This window comes from Corythoichthys intestinalis, chromosome 1 (genome assembly GCF_030265065.1).
Source record: "Corythoichthys intestinalis isolate RoL2023-P3 chromosome 1, ASM3026506v1, whole genome shotgun sequence".
NCBI classification, from domain to species: Eukaryota; Metazoa; Chordata; class Actinopteri; order Syngnathiformes; family Syngnathidae; genus Corythoichthys; species Corythoichthys intestinalis.
In genome coordinates, this window is record NC_080395.1 from 56,136,484 (window position 1) to 56,154,194 (window position 17,711).

Genomic DNA, 17,711 nt, shown 5'->3' on the forward strand with positions numbered 1-17,711 from the left:
CTTTTTATTGTCGTGTCATTTGTTTACAATGTTGTCGCTAGGCAACGGTGCGCTGGTACAAGCATATTTTAGCTGAGACACAATTCGGCGCGCAGATTTAACGAAAAGACATACTGCCGCATACATAGGGACAGTTAGTGATTGTCAGGCGTGTAGCGAAAATTTTTTTTTTTTTTTTTTAAAGTCCCCCTTTTTAGAATGCTTGGGAACTATACATATACGCAATGCAGCATTCGAGGATCTAATGTAGTTTTCCTCCTCACTGCTCCCAGCGCAGGCTATTTGACTTTATCGCAGCACACGTGATTTAAGATACTATATCCCCACCCACTTTTGTTTAATAGTTGGGAACATGATAAAGCTTAAAAACAACTCACCCCCAAAGTTCAGCAACGTTCCCTCTAGAAGGCCAATAACTGTTTACAGCATTGAAATGATTTGAAAGTGTCTTAAATGTGGCCAGTCAAGTCATTCTTACAATCCTTCCATTTATTTTGTGTACATTTTGACTCCATTGACACGTGTTGTAAGCGTCGGTGCGCTCAAAAGTACCGGGGTAATAGAATATTGTAAGTGTGTATTGCAACAATCCCAGGTGACACGTGCACATGCAGCGAATAGCGTGAATCCGCACGCGCATGCACGTTCTGTCATCTCGGTGTGGCGTGTACCTTTAAAAAAAAATCCCAATCCACGAGGCCAAATGATTTATCAAAGTGCTATTATCAAGAAAATGTCCCGCCAAGGGCACCTTTCTCTGCACTGACGCACGGAGTCCAAGAAAGAAAATCGGTGCACGCTCCAGTTTGGCGCGCACACGAGGAAGTCAGCTCGTTCAGACCTCCCGTCATTCCCCCCCACAACACTTTGAGCCTCTTTGGAGAACTCAGCAGAATGGTAAGTGTTTTCGACCACCTCTTTTCTCTCCTTGCGTACGGTTTCACATTCTTTTTGAACACTTTTTCCACTTGCTCACGTCGTCGGACTCATCTTTGTTACGCTGTCTGTGGTACTGAAATGCAGTCAAACTTTACTTCGGTGCTCATCCACTCCACAAAGGAGTTGTTTCTAGGGCTTGGTTATTTAATAAAGTCGTTTTGGAGCAATTACAACAGTTTTAGTCCATGTTTTTTGCACTGCGCCCCCCCCCCCCCCCCCTCAGACACCCACCCCTAGGGGCTACACTTCCAGGTAGCGATTTATAATTGTGCGCCCCGGGTCAGCTCGTATTAACGCCGGTGATCGCGCATGCTTCCCCGGGAGAGCGAAGCCGCAGAGACCCGCGGCAGCTTGTCTATTGCCCATAAAAGAAAAATCTTAGATGTGTGTGTGTGTGTGTATGTGTGGCTGAATGACATGAGGGGGAAATGGGCCGTAAAATTAAAGAATCCTGCAGAACGACAGAAGAGGGGGTATCACAAAGCAACCCCCTCCCACTTATACGCACACACGAATTTAGCCTGTACAGACGCGTGAGCTGTGAGTAGAGAATGCGCCCCCAAAACGTATACACATAGGCACTTTTCCCACCGTTTCCACGCCAAAGCCGAGATGTGCAGCATCCTACCTTCCTTTTCACACTTTATACACTTGTGACGCACTTTGTCGTCCCGCGTTTTCAGGACGACCAGATAAATATGGCCAAACAACCGGTGGGCCACATCCCCACGCAGCAACCGGATGGATTTATAGTCAACAAGCCCGAAATCAACCCCCTTCAGCCGCCCACTCCTCTGCACCAGCAGCCGGTGGCTCACCCTCCAGTTCCGTGCAACGAGAAGCAAACTTTTTGTCCCGCGGAAAATTTACCGGCAGCATCGGACGGCGGTAAAGCATATGGGACGTTCCAAAACAATCCACCGGCGACGGCCAATTCGGCCTCAGGGAAGGAGCCCCCCTTTTCGTCCTGTGGAGATGGGGCGCAGCAGAACAACACCGCATCCAAATGGACCCCGATGAGCCAGACCACAGTCATACTAGGGGTGGATGGAAACATGTCTGTTCAAGCCGGCTCCCTACCTTATGTAAGTCTGGTCCAACAAGCGCGTGCATGACTGCATGCCCTCCACCTTGTGATTTGACTGAACATCTTTTGCGCTCGGTGGGACAACAGCAGTTATTTACAAAAATTTATTATTCATATGTCGTTGAATCAATGCTAGTTCCCAATAGTGTTTCATCAACGAAAAACCAGGTTTTTAATCTCTTGGCATGCATTTTTTGATGCTTGCATTTTTCGGCTCCACTCTATGAAATATGCGTTATCGTTGCTCAATGCAGTATTGTAATAATTTGTCATGTAACTCAAACCCCAAAATTGGATCAATCTAAATGCTTTTAGAGTATAACATTTGTAAATTATCCTTTTATAGAGCAAGTGACTATTTTTGGCAAGTAAATAATAATAGTTAAAAACAAAAAAAACTTAAGCCCATTAAGATCTGGTGATGATGATTTCCAGATAATTATATGTTTTTACTATTAATCATTACTATATTTATATTAGGTAAATATTTTGTATAAATAATTGAAATTACAAATTAATAAAATGCTAATTCAAACAAAATGTATACAACTAAAATGCAATAAAAGCAGAAATGCACTCTTGTACGGCACCCATTAACATTCTAAAGTTGTTGTTTGTTTAAAAAAATGGTAGTATTTAACTCATTGGCTGCCATTGAAAACGATAACGATGGACGTCCATTTGAATTGGCCGGCTGTGAATGTTAATCTTTCATTACCATTGACGACGTCCAATCCATTTTGACTGGGAGCGAATGATTACTCTCCCAGTTAAAATAGAATGGACGTCTAGTGCCGTCAATGACATCCAATGAGGTAAATGAGTGCCTTATTAAGGCTTAACAGTGTAGTATATCATGGGGGGTTGCTTTTATTTTTTTATTATTTTTTATACTTGAAGATTTTTGCTGAGCAAGATGTTTTTTGTGAAGCTATGGGGGATTGTGATCTCGCGATATTTTTCTGATACTGCAGGTGTAATGAGATTTACGACATATGGATTTATGAATCCCCTTCTGTGAATAGTGAAAGTTTTTGTTTTCAGGGATGGACTGTATTTCTGCAGATTTTGGACTACTTGTATCAAATTCGTTTATTCAAAAAGACAGAAATTGGCCCCGAGGGACGTTTTCCCTCTTCAATTAGGATCAGTCTGAAAATGATCTCGTCGCTTTCTCCACCCAGGCCGATGGAGATGACGACGACGAGCAAGGGGATGAGAACAAGGCAAGGGGAAACTGGTCCAATAAACTGGATTTTATTCTTTCCATGGTTGGCTATGCTGTAGGACTGGGGAACGTGTGGAGGTTTCCTTATCTTGCCTTCCAGAACGGTGGAGGTAAGAGGGCTTGAGAGTTGGACACCAAAAAAAAAAAAAAAAAAATCCGCAACAGTCTCCATACTTAATCCCCCCATCCCCACCACCCTCTACCTGCAAACGAAACTAGGCTTAAATTACTTAGGCCTTTAAGTGCAAAAATCTTTTACGGGAAAAAATACGAACATAGGTTTAAATAAGGTAGTAGTAATAGAACGGCTGTCTCTACACTTCTAATATTGTTTTACATTTAACACATAAATACATTTGTTGACTTCAGATTTGGTTCAGATAAAATATATAAAATGGCTTTGTTTCACCATATTGTGTAGTAAATATAGTGGCAGTCTGCATTGAATTTGCACACAGTATTATTAGTATGATTATTATTTAGTTGTACAGGTAGTAATAAATACTTGCAAATTTCTGCAACTTGTACATCCCTCAATTTTTGGAAAACACTTGAAACAGCTGTTGCGCCGTACTATCGCCCATATTTGTATCCCCTGCAGGTGCATTTTTGATCCCTTACCTGACAATGTTGGGGATCGCCGGCATCCCCATCTTTTTACTGGAAGTGTCACTGGGCCAGTTTGCCAGCCAGGGTCCCGTGTCGGTGTGGAAGTGCATCCCAGCACTACAAGGTACACTGTAGGCCTGCAGTCAACTGGAACAACATTCACTAGTCTCCACTTTCTTTAAGAGTAATTTATATATTTCGTGTCATTTATTTATTTTAGGTTGCGGGATTGCCATGTTGATAATATCTGTCTTGATAGCCATATACTATAATATTATTATGTGCTGGACACTGTACTACCTGTTCGCTTCGTTGAAGGGCTCACTGCCATGGGCTAACTGTAGGAATGCGTGGAACACGGTGGATTGTAAGGACAAAGACATGCTGCTCTTAGGTGAGACTCACACATGCGACACACCTTCACTATTCACACGCACGCAAATACACACACACACACTGAGTGCCCAATGCGCAATGCGTCACGATTCTCAGTTGAGGCGTCCAGCGTAATAATGAATCCCCAACTCTGCGCGGTGTTTTCCATTCAACATCTTCATTATCTGTAGTTTTGAACAAACAGATAATCGCAAAGCGACCTAAATTGAAATAATATTATTATTCCATACTTTTCCTGATGAGATTTGAGTGTTCACTAATGAATTAGAAACTACAGCTTTTCTAATGCTGTTATTTCCCAAACCACGTGTTTGAAAAAGGTTAAATAATGTTTTGACTGGGGTAAAATGTGAAAACATGTGTTTGATAACAATTACCGTACAATTCGTATCGAAATTTAACGAAATTTTCGTGATATCTGCCTTTTAAGATTGTGTTAATTCAGCAAAAAAACTTGCTTGCTTGACATATTTACTGTACTCACTGAGCAAATGCTGCAGTGCTGCGGTGTGCGCAGCACTGACCCCGTCTGGCTGTTTTAAGAACTACTATCTTTGGCACCCTGTCTCAGGGGATCTCAACACAATGCTCTTAATTTCTCTTAATTTTTAGAGTGAACCGTGAACGTCAAGCAAAAAGACGAAAATGGCAACATTAGGAGTTGTCATGTCTCATTCTCAGTGGGGAAAAAAAAAACAATCGTATTCTGTGTTTTGCTCATACTTTAGTTTATATGCCTCAAAAACAAACAAACAAACAAACAAACAAACAAACAAACAAACAAACAAACAAACAAACAAACAAACAGTCATTGTAAGAGCAAACATATCCTCTAAAAATTATGGCTGTAGATGGTGAATTTTCTGAATCAGTAATTGTGTCATTGTTAATGTTCCTTGGTTTACGTTATTCCATGTTGATGTGTCCATGTTTTTAAGAATTTTAAAACTTAATGATTTTGATCAATATTGACTTTAATATGCTGCGCTTCTTCGTCATCTTCGTTTCTTCGTCATCCACAGATATTGGAAAAAAAAGACGGATTGATTTACAAATGGCGGAGTAGAAAGTACCTAGCCTAAATACATTTTCAAAGAAAACTAGTATAATTAAATACTGGACAGAAAAAAAAGACACCCAAGAACAGATGCAAATGTAGTCATGATTTTACATAAGTCACTTCACACTGCTGCTTCTCATTTTTATACAATCATTGCTTTCCAAACGATGTGCTGCGGCACATTAGTGTGCCTAAGGATATTATTCAACTTCACATTTTAGTAGTATGAAATTTTTTTACTACAAATATTGCCAGCCATATATCATGTTAGGCAAAACATTTAAATGATTTTTTTATTGGCAAACCTGTTGTCATTGATACAACAAATATGCATTCAACTAAGTACAATACCTTTTTGTGTCAACTAATGTTTTAATGTAAACCGAGGGATCCTTTCAGTATATTCATAGGCAGAGTTTGACTTGTGTGGTGTGTGTGTTGGGGGGGGGCGGGCAAAAATGTTGATGACCCCGAAACGCAGTGTCAGCAATAAAATTAACTTACATGATATATGCTCGGATAGTAGCTTAGCCCATGCTCGTACATACAAGCATCCGAGCTGTGGGTGTGTGTGCGTGCGTGTGTGAGCACACGCATTTTTCTGTCTTATCTAGTGGAGAAGTATCCGCCGCATCCTTTTTAAACTGAATATTCCAGCCAGGAACATTTAAAATGATACGTTCAAAATGAATGTTTTTTTGTTTCCCATCATTTTTTAGGGTTAACGTATATAGTGGAGCAAACTGAAAATCCGCTTACCATTTTGGCGGTGCTCTCCGGCGTTTCATGGTCCACATCTTCAATCTTTGGTTCTCGCTCAGTAGTTGTTGTGGCTTTTAAAAGCTTAGGTTTGAAGAAAAATAAGTATATCCATCTTGATTTTTCTGTCCGCAGGTGTTTTTTTGGGGCTAAGTTTTATAGACAACATTTTACCAGCAACTCTTAATTTTAAATTCATATATTGGAAAGTCAATTATATGCAATAACATTTTAGGCCACGAGGGGCCATTATGCTCCCCACCCATAATCTCCGCGTATGAGTATATTCACTTTTTATGATATTTTGTTGTACTGAACAAAATATGCTGACAGCCATTTGCTTTGATATAAAGATGAGTTGGGAAAACACAGATAATCTAACTTTTATATACTGTAAATCTCCCTCTCTATCTGATGCATTTGGTTTCTTGTTGGAACAGACTCCTGCATCGTGCGGGGGGAGAACTTTACATCAATCAAGAACTCCTCTTTTTGTTTGTCTGCCAACACTGTTGGAAATCTGACCAAACTATTAAACATGTCCTTGGAAAGTGGAAAGACCTATGTCAGCCCCAGTGAGGAGTACTTCAAGTGAGTGAAGCATCTAGCTGGTGAGAAAAAATAATGTCATTTATGCTTGATGACATGCCAACCTGATAAGAACATTATCATCTTTGTTAATTGAGAAAAGAACCCCTTCAGATGTATCATCAAACCTAATTTGGAGGCTTGTAGGTGTATTTTGTAATGGTTGAAAATGCCACTAATTTTTTGTTGTTGTGTATTTTATTTTCATTGCTATTTTTTCAATCAATATTCCAATTGGCTAACAATGTAAGGATAAAAATGTAAGCAACATAACATCTGACAGCATTTACAGAATGGGGTTGTTGTGTGTTTGGTGTTGATGACTCCTCCTGCAGGTACAATGTCCTGCACATCTCCAAAGGCATTGAATATCCGGGAGACATTCGTTGGCCTCTGGCAGGCTGTTTGTTTCTGGCCTGGCTCATTGTCTACGCCTCTTTGGCCAAAGGAATCAAGACATCAGGAAAGGTAACTTGTCTGCACTTATACTTATGGAAAAGTGTGTTTACAATGGTCATTATGTACATTTCTTCAGAGGAAATTGTAGGAATCTAACGCAATAAACAGACAAGGTGGTTAAAATGCATCACTTGCATTACAATTCGTTTTTCAGAGTTGAATGTAAAACATTTTTTTGCGGTTTTTCCAATTCTCACTGAGCCTCACCTAGCCTCACCTGCACATAAAGGGTTGGGTTTAATTGTACATGACAAGCACAACACCTCAAATGAAGTTTTCAGCTAGAAAGAAAATTTAGTGTTGAAAACCTGAGTTAAAATGGAATTGAGTTTGAATATAATTTTACTGAGGAAAAAAGTGCGTTTAACTCCTCTTAATTAATAATTGTTTTATATTAGTTGAAAAGTGAGTCGTTGTTTTAAAAACATAAATTTTAAAATAGTAAAATGAGTACCTCGAAGTTGAGAGAGGGTCGTTTTTAGTCGTTCGAGCACGTACATACACTAATCTTGTAGCGTACCGCCCTCTTCTGGAAAAAATGATGCAACGCATCCTTTCAAAAGACTCCGGAGAGGGAAATTGTCTTGATATTTTGTCATCCTAGCGCTTTCCTAAGAATGATTCTAATGGTTGTGTTGATTAAATACCTCACTATTCATCTTTTAGTTCTTCCAGGGAAAATACAATTTACATCCCTTAGAATATACATACTTTATTAGACTACTCTCTAATAAAACAAGTATAGATTAAGTTCAAATTTAATAATTAACCCATAATGCATTATAGCCTTTCCGGCTACATTAATTTGACCTATCTATTAACTTTTGAAAGCACATGTAGAACTGTTCAGTATTTCGGTACTTTGCGCACAAAGAGCTGCTCTCTCAAGGAGCTAAAAGACAACATTTACAACACCGTTTTAATTCATAGATACAGTGGTACATCTACATACGAACATCTCTACATACAGAATTTTCAGTTTAAGACACGCCTCAACAGGAAAATACTGTATTGCCTTATGTTATTGAAGAAATTTGGACCGGTGCATTCAGCAAGTGAAAAGGGGTATATATACGTTTGAGCATAAGGAAAATAATTCACTTAATAATAGTAGAGTCAATTTTATCCTTACAACATATGGGAAGACAATCTAAATTACCTGTATAACTGAACTCATTATATAATGCATATAAGGTTGCTTAAAGGTTGGTGGGGACAATTTGAGCATCCTGAAAAGTTGGTAGTGTTATGTCCCTACCTTCCCTCTGCAAACCTACGCCCTTGCTTATAGCTGCTCTGCCATTGGCTATTGCCTAGCATTCCTGACACCCAATTCTAACAGGGACCTCTACTGTATGTGTATGTGTTTATCTCTGCATCCAGTGTTGTTAATCTTACTTTGAAAAAGTAATTAGTTACAGTTACAAATTACTTCTCCCAAAAAGTAATTGAGTTAGTAATTCAGTTACCTCAATGTAAAAGTAATTAGTTACTTGGCAAAATAACTCACATTACTTTGGATGTTCTACACATTATTACATGATACATTCTATAAAGTATTTCACATCAAATATTAATCAAATTAATATATCAAATTCAATCAATATAATCAAATTAACTGATTAAATTGAACTGTCTTTTTTATTACAATAAAAAAAACATGGGTCACCCTTTTACATTTTCTATAATTTTGCCTTTATAAGAGTGTAATGCTGTACAAACTTTAACTTTTCAAATGCTGTGAGAAAAAAAAAAGCCTTTTTGTATTTCCGGTTTTTGTGAACCCCCACCAAACTGGGGCCCTCTGTACCGAGGTACGTACTGAACCCTGACTTGTGTGTCCCATCACACCCTTAATTTCTTAATTTATATAAATATATTTTTCAATATGCAAGTGAGACTCAAAATCTCTTCCCTCTCCTATCTTTGCTCTAGTTGTTTTGATTAAAAAAAATATCACACAAGGTTTATGGATACGTCATTCAAGAAAAGTTTAGGGCAAGTGACTATTTTTGGTTAGAAAAAACAAAAACAAAAGCAAATTAATATTATATTGTAGCATCTACAAGGACAGCACCCTCCTGGTGATGATAATGCATACTGAACAGGAAATCAGTCCATTATTTTCCATTAATTGTACCCACCTGAACGCCACGAAAAAAAAAAAAGTGCCCAGAGGTAAGATGACTTTCACCACGCTAAAGGCCAATACTAGCGAGAACGCGAGTGCTATGCTAACGCTCAGAGTCACCTAGCATCGCGTATCCAGCGGCGTCACAACCCCTTTGCTCTGCTCTCTCCGTGTCTCTTGGACATCTCTCGTCATCCAACCAAATTGTTGCCTCAGTAACGGTAACGGCGTTGCAAAGATGGGAAAAGTAATTAGTTACAATACTCGTTACTGACGAAAATAACGTCATTAGTAACTCCGTTATACTCTAACGTCGTTATTAACAACACTGCCCGCATCCTCTTCATTCGCCCCTCGTGTTCCGACAGCTTTACATGAATGTATTAACTTTGATTCTTTATTCTATTCTTGTTTTTTTACATTATGCACAACTAATATTATGTTTATGGTACAATAATTTAATTGTATCATGTATTTGTTACATGTTTTGATGCATTTTTATGCATTATAAAAGACTTATGTCTGAATTTTGGGGGGCTTGGAACGGATTAGGGCATTTACATGGAAAACACGTCTCTATTTACAGAATTTTCAAGTTAAGAAAGTACTTCCAGAACTAATTAATTCATATGTAGAGGTACCACTGTATTTCTAAGAATGTCTAACTTCATGATCTCCTGTGATTCCTCTGGTAACTGTACTGCAACTTACTGAGGACACTCAAATCTCAGTGGCCACTTTCCTCTGATGACAGGCTTGAAGCCTTGCAATTGCTAGGTGCACTTGGTCAATTGTGAGTTGACATCTTGATGCCATCATATCAAAATATGAACTGCATGAAATATAGGATTGTTGAACAAGGAAAGAGTTCTGATGAATTCATTTACAGTGGGGCAAATAAGTATCTAGTCAACCACCAATTGTGCAAGTTCTCCTATTTGAAAAGATTAGAGAGGTCTGTAATTGTCAACATGGGTAAACCTCAACCATGAGAGACAGAATGTGGAGGAAAAAAAACAGAAAATCACATTATTTGATTTTTAAAGAATTTATTTCCAAATTAGAGTGGAAAATAAGTACTTGGTCACCTACAAACAAGCAAGATTTCTGGCTGTCAAAGAGGTCTAACTTCTTCTAACGAGGTCTAACGAGGCCCCACTCGTTACCTGTATTAATGGCACCTGTTTTAACTCATTATCTGTATAAAAGACACCTGTCCACAACCCTCAGTCAATCACACTCCACACTCCACAAAATACCAGCAACAGTGTGTGAAAAGCTTGTGAAGAGTTACAGTAAATGTTTGTCCTTCGTAATTGCCAACAAAGGGTACATAACAAAGTATTGAGATGAACTTTTGGTATTGACCAAATACTTATTTTCCACTAGGGTTGTTCCGATCATGTTTTTTTGCTCCCGATCCGATCCCGATCGTTTTAGTTTGAGTATCTGCTGATCCTGATATTTCCCGATCCGATTGCTTTTTTTTTTGCTCCCGATTCAATTCCAATCATTCCCGATAATTTTTCCCGATCATATACATTTTGGCAATGCATTAAGAAAAAAATGAATAAAACTCGGACGAATATATACATTCAATATACAGTACATAAGTACTGTATTTGTTTATTATGACAATAAATCCTCAAGATGGCATTTACATTATTATCATTCTTTCTGTGAGAGGGATCCACAGATAGAAAGACTTGTGACTTTTTATATTGTGACTAAATATTGCCATCTAGTCTATTTGTTGAGCTTTCAGTAAATGATACTGTGTGTCATACTGTGTGTGTGTCAAATGCATGATGGGAAGTGGACCCATGACTGTGTGTCGTGCTACCAATGGATATCTTCTCTGCTTTGGGAAATGTGTTAAGACAAAGATCAATAGCCCTCTTGCTTCCCCACATTGCTTCCCATGATATTTCCAATCATAGGGAGAGAGATTGCAAGGCTTTAGCCAATTAATGGAAGGCTCCAAAGGCTGCCAAAATTCACTCTACTCATTTTGTGCTTTTATCTCTCTAAATTGATAAAATGGCGTCATTACAGATTGAGCGCTACAATGAGTGAGAGGGTCGTGCAGCACATACATTAATTGCCTTGTATATTTTAACGTGACACATTTTTTGATAAAATAATTCCGCCGTTATTGGGATATTTTTGTTAACCCTACCTTAAGCCTAAATTAAAGACTCTGGATGAGTGTAACATATTATGTCTGTAACGTTAAATACAATTAGAAAACGATTTAATTAAAAAATATATATATTAAAAAAAGGCATGGCCGATATTTTTTTGCCGATTCCGATACTTTGAAAATGACGTGATCGGACATCTCTATTTTTCACCATGATTTGCAAATAAATTCTTTAAAAATCAAACAATGTCATTTTCTGGGTTTTTTTCCACATTCTGTCTCTCATGGTTGAGGTTTACCCATGTTGACAATAACAAGCCTCTCTAATATTTTCAAGTGGGAGAACTTGCACAAGTAGTGGTTGACTAAATACTTATTTGCCCCACTGTATCTAACACCTGTTGGGAATTTGACCGTCCAGCTTCTTACTTATGCCCGGCAGCCAATTAGCTCTAATTTCAGTGAGCCTGTATGGAAGTCATAATTTTTTTAACAACACAGAAAAGACTGGAACACTCATGATACTGCTTTGTTGAAATACGTAACTGAATAAGGATACGCGCGAACCATGCAGAACCTGTATGTTTTTCTGAGTATTGTGATGTATTTGATTCTTTTGCCAATTTGTTTGTCCTGGTCTTTTCTTTTGAAAGGTGGTGTATTTCACAGCTACTTTTCCCTATGTGGTGCTGGTGATCCTGCTGATAAGAGGCGTGACACTCCCAGGGGCCTCTGATGGTATCCTCTACTTTATTACACCAAAGTGGGAGAAACTCATGGATGGAAAGGTGCACAATGCCGGCCTGTTTTACTCAGTCCTTAAATTTGATGTGTGTCTTTGTCAATAGTTTGATTCTCCTAATCTGGAGTATCTCCTGCATTAGGTGTGGAAAGATGCAGCCACTCAAATCTTTTTCTCTCTGTCTGCTGCTTGGGGGGGCCTGATCACACTCTCTTCCTACAATAAGTTTCACAACAACTGCTACAGGTAAACACACAAAAGCTACATTATGCTTCTGGCAAATTACTTCAAACCATCACCATACGGTTATACATGTATAACGATTAAAAGAAGCCTTCCTTGCAAAGTATGGGTGTTGTTTACCATTTGAGTGGCAAAATCTCGACAGTAAATAAAACTTTTATGTTGTGTGTACCAGTGTTGTTAATCTTACTGAAAAAAAGTAATTAATTATAGTTACAAATTACTTCTCCCAAAAAGTAATTGCGTTAGTAACTCAATTACCTGAATGTAAGAGTAATTAGTTACTTGGCAAAGTAATTGGTGATAATTACTTTTTTTTTTTTTCCCTCAAAAAAACAAACAAACAAACAAACAAAAAAACATTGGCCACACTATGTGAAGTTTTTTGTGAAGGTTTTTGGTACAATTGGCCCGAGCCCAATTCTTTACCCTAATTTACCCTTTACCCTGAATCAACTGTAAAAAGTTGTTAAAATTGCTCCCATTATTGCATTTGTTCCCTTCTCTCTACTTTTGACATATGAAAGTTTTAAAACTGTTTCATCATTTAAAGATAGATTCAAGTCAAGATTTTGCCGATTTAGAAGTATTTTAGATAAAAAGTTACTTAGATTCGCTAGGAAGGTTCTCTACAACAGAGCCGTCCTAAAAAGTCTACTGCTTTAAGATGGCGGCTGTCTACTAACGCATTTAGTGCCATGCAGTGTTGTTAATTTTACTTTAAAAAAGTAATTAATTACAGTTACAAATTACTTCTCCCAAAAAGTAATTGCGTTAACAACTCAGTTACCTGAATGTAAGAGTAATTAGTTACTTGGCAAAGTAACTAGTGATATATATTTTTTTTTCTCAAAAAAAAAAAAAAAAAAAAAAAAAAAAAACACACACACACAGGTCACACAATGTGAAGCTTAAAGTGTTTGGGGGACAATTGGCCCTAGCCCAATTCTTTACCCTCCACTTAACTAGACACAAGGGTATTGCGATAACTAGCTAGTAACCTTTGCTATGTGTGGAAGTCATTTCAAGTTGTGAATCAATCGTTAAAGTTGTTAAAATTTCTCCCGTTATTGCATTAGTTCCCTTCTGTCTACTTTAAACATGTGTAAGTTTTAAAACTGTTTCATCATTTAAAGATAGATTTAAGTTAAGATTTTGCCGATTTAGGAGCATTTTAGATTTTAAAAAATTACTTAGGTTCGCTAGGAAGGATCTCTACATCAGGGCCTTCCTGAGAGGTCTACTGCTTTAAGATGGCGGCTGTTTACAAACGCATGTAGTCCTTAAAACATGTTGGCAGTGCAGCAGTGTCTGTCATTTGCATCTAGTTCTATAATATGATATCTACCGTGTCATGTGGGCGTAGTTTGTCGGCTATGGCTGCAGTCAGGTATTATTGGAGCCACCTAGCATCGCGGTTGCAGCGGCGTCTTCCCCACTCCTGCCCTGCTCTCGTCCCCGTGAGTCCATTTCTCTCAGACTTTTTTTTATTCAACCAACTTAGTAACGCATAGTAACGCACGCCTTTCCCGCCTCAGTAACGGTAACGGCGTTGCCAAGATGAGAAAAGTAATTAATTAGATTACTCATTACTGAAAAAAATAACGCCGTTAGTAACGCCGTTATATTGTAACGCCGTTATTAACAACACTGGTGTGTACCTATATTTGTTGCCATACATTTTTACAGAATACACACTCCACCTTGAAAATGTCTTTTTTTCCAGTATATATATATATATTGCATTTTTTGTATTAATTAATAATTGTATATTTTTCTTAATGTGCAGATTTGTCCAACTTTAATCCAATGGGCTAAGTCAATTCAATGGATAGAGATTTTGTGCCCTTAACAAGAAATGCATAACAAAATGAGGAAAAATCCATAAACAAAACCATTTTGCGCTTTAAAGTATAATATTTATTCTAATCATTTAAAATCTTTGTGATACATTTATTTTAATATTTATTTTCATTACTTTAATTCTTGTCTTTTTGAAATGTGATTTACCTGAGAGCGGAGTGGTACTTTAGCGCCCTCTATTGGCTGACCACCACTTTTAATCAGTAAAAAAATATTCACAACAATACAAAAAAATTTTTAAAAAAATAAATAAATAAAAGGGTGAACTGTCGACATAAATTCAGCCAAATTAAAAATAAAACAAAAGAAAATGTGTTGTATTCCTTGCAAAGTTTGCCTTATAGCTTTGGGGTCAGAGAGGAGTTGAAATCTTCCAGATATAGTGATAACAGTGTTCCACAGACATGAAAATCTGGTCACTAAACTCTAAACTTTGCACAGTGAATATGAAATGTTGTCAATTTAAAGCAAGATTGAGAACATTGATCTAATCCTATCTTAACACAGCGTGATCGGCCAAACAAAAAACATCTAAAAATTATTTTTGAATGAGGGCTCAACTTTGGCGTTATTGTGGCCAACCAACAAGATGGGAGCGTAGGTTCACTCCCAATGCTAATGGATAAAAGAGCCAAATGTATAATCAACTCTGAAATGTACTATTTTCGGTTTCGGTTTTTCCAGTATTTTTAGTGAAATCTTCTTTTTTTTTTTTTCTAAGTAGATATTTTTTAGGCAAAAGTCATATACGGTCATGTGAAAAAATTAGGACACCCTGTTAAATATTCAGTTCTTTACTAAGAAATGTCCACATATCAATGTCCGATCTTGTTTTTCTTTATCTCTGGAAAAAAAAAAGTGATTTAATTGCAGGTAAACAAAAAAAAATAACATTGTTTTTACTCATTAAACCAAATTCATGAACAAAAATGCATATTCTAACTGAGGAAAAAGTTAGGACACCCTACCACCTAATAGCTAGTGTTACCCCCTTTGGCTAAAATATCTTCAGTGAGACGTTTTTTGTAGCCATCTACCAGTCTTTGACATCGGTCTGAAGAAAGTTTGCCCCACTCCTCAATACAGAATACTTTTAACAGTGATTGACTGTTGAAGTGAGTGAAAACACCATGGTTAGATCAAAGGAGCTGTCTGAGGCCTTCAGCAAGAATATTATATTCATGCCTGTGCATGTGTGCATGCCTCTACAATCAGAAAGCGACTTCACAAGTTTAACCTTCATGGGAGGTGTGCAAGGAGGAAACTTTTGTTCTCCAAGAAGAACATGAAGGCCAGACTGAAGTTTGCCAGAGTGAATGTAGACAAACCCCAGGACTTCTGGAATAATGTTCTTCGGACAGATAAATCTAAAATGGAATTATTTGGCCACCACAACACAGGACATGTTTGGTGTAAACCAAGGGGTGAAAGTGGGCCAGAACGGTCAGGAACGCAGTTCCGGTATAAGATTCAGGGCCGGAACGCAGTTCCAGTATAAGATTCAGGGCCGGAATGCTGTTCCGGTACACGGTGCTTTGATTCCAAAAATATTACGGCAACTGTCAAAACGCTACGTTAAAAAAAAAAAAAAAATGGTAAGCTGCCACACATGCATTTCATCTCCAAGAAGAAAACAATCTACCAACATCAGATTTACATACACAAGTGTTAACAACAAGCATAATAAAGTGCTTGTGTCGCGTAATCTGTTTCCACCGATATTTATATATTTTATTCCACGGACGGCATGGAGGTTTCCCCAGCTGCTGCAGTTATCTGAGTCTGACGATGATGAGTCACGTCAATGTGTGAATGAACGCAGCAAAGCAAAACGCCTGGACTAATTTATCCGTTCAATTGGCTGACATACTGACATGTGATCAGCAGAGATATTTAGCTCTGATTGGTTCAAATGTGCATGTTTTCTGGAACAGCAAAAAAAAAAAAAAAAAAGTTTGTTGAATTGATGCAACAAAAAACGGCAATGCAACAGAAAATGGGTCAAATCTATAAGAGCAAGGAAAGACTTGAGGAGGCTTATTTATCAAATTTTATTTTATTTGCTCTGATGGTGAGGTTCCGAACATCTTAGCTTTCAATGTGCACTTTGGACATATATCTGTTCATTTATGTTGGGTTACTTATTCATTTCCTTATGATTTAAAAAAGTCAATGTTTGCGCGATCTTCAAAATATATTCCATTTCACTCTGCATAATATAAGTCATTTGTACTTATTTTTCTGATTATATGTTACTTATATCTTTATTATTAAAAAAAAAAAAAAAATTCAAAACTAAATGTTTACATTAACTTCAATTGTAATATACATCCTATGTTCTTAAGTAGTTCTTAAATGAGGGGATATAAAAATTAGGAGATGGAGGTTGGGGTTATTGCTGTGTTTGTTGACTTTTATTTTGCAAATCATTGAAAAATACAATTTTAAATGAAAATCAGTTTTTGTATGTTATAGAAATAAATATAGAAATAACATAATATCCACTATGAATTCTGTCGTCTGTCGAAGGGGGCTTGAGGAACATGTGAGATCATCTGTGAAAAAATGAAAGCTGATGCGATACTGAACCCTGTAACATGACAATGACCCAAAACATACCAGTGAATCCACCAAGAAATGAGTCGTGGAATGGCCGAGTCAAAGCCCGGATCTTAATCCAATTGTGATGCTGTGGGGTGACTTGAAACGGGCTTTACATGCAAGAAACCCCTCAAACATCTCACAGTTGAAAGTATTCTTCGTTAAGGAGTTGGGCAAACTTTTTTCAGACCGATGTCAAAGACTGGTAGATGGCTACAAAAAGCGTCTCACTGAAGTTATTTCAGCCAAAGGTGGGGTAACACAAACTTTTAGGTGGTAGGGTGTCTTAACTCTTTCCTCAATTAGAATATGCATTTTTGTTGATAAATTTGGTTTAATGAGTCAAACAATGTTAATTTTTGTTGCTTACCTGCTATTAAATCATTCTTTTTTCAGCGATAAAGAAAAATAAGATCAGACATTAATATGTGAACATTTCTTACTAAAGAACTTAATATTTAATGGGGTGTCCTAATTTTTTCACGACTGAATATTTCCATTCAAAATTTTCAAATTAATTATTCCTATGAAATAATCACTGCCGGTTTGGTAACCATATCCGTCTAAGGAGTGGCCTTCCAAAATGGTTTGAGGCTTCAGAATTTAAGAATGCACATTCATAACCAATAAACACTTTAACCCTTTCATTCACAAATGATGAATTTTTTTTTAACCCTGACAGGGCACTCATTTAACTCATTGGCTACCATTGATTATGCTAGACGCCCAATCTATTTTGACAAAATCAATTAAACGTCAAGCTCAGTCAGTGGCACTGAAAGATGAGCATTCACGGCCAGTTATTCCAGTTTAAATGAATGGTACATCTATTGATGTTAATGGCATGCAATGGGTTAAATACC

At 37.5% G+C, this 17,711-nt stretch overlaps 1 protein-coding gene across 1 annotated transcript in view; it reads left to right on the forward strand.

Moving 5' to 3' along the window:
* The first annotated feature begins 839 nt into the window (after window positions 1-839).
* Window positions 840-17,711, forward strand: part of slc6a5 (solute carrier family 6 member 5) — a 37,647-nt gene continuing 20,775 nt past the window's right edge. Inside the window, exons 1-8 of the mRNA XM_057852499.1 lie at window positions 840-897; window positions 3,211-3,364; window positions 3,856-3,987; window positions 4,084-4,257; window positions 6,519-6,669; window positions 7,002-7,134; window positions 12,053-12,187; window positions 12,284-12,387. Coding sequence (XP_057708482.1) covers window positions 895-897; window positions 3,211-3,364; window positions 3,856-3,987; window positions 4,084-4,257; window positions 6,519-6,669; window positions 7,002-7,134; window positions 12,053-12,187; window positions 12,284-12,387 — 986 coding nt within the window. The 5' untranslated portion in view covers window positions 840-894. The remainder of the gene's footprint in view (window positions 898-3,210; window positions 3,365-3,855; window positions 3,988-4,083; window positions 4,258-6,518; window positions 6,670-7,001; window positions 7,135-12,052; window positions 12,188-12,283; window positions 12,388-17,711) is intronic.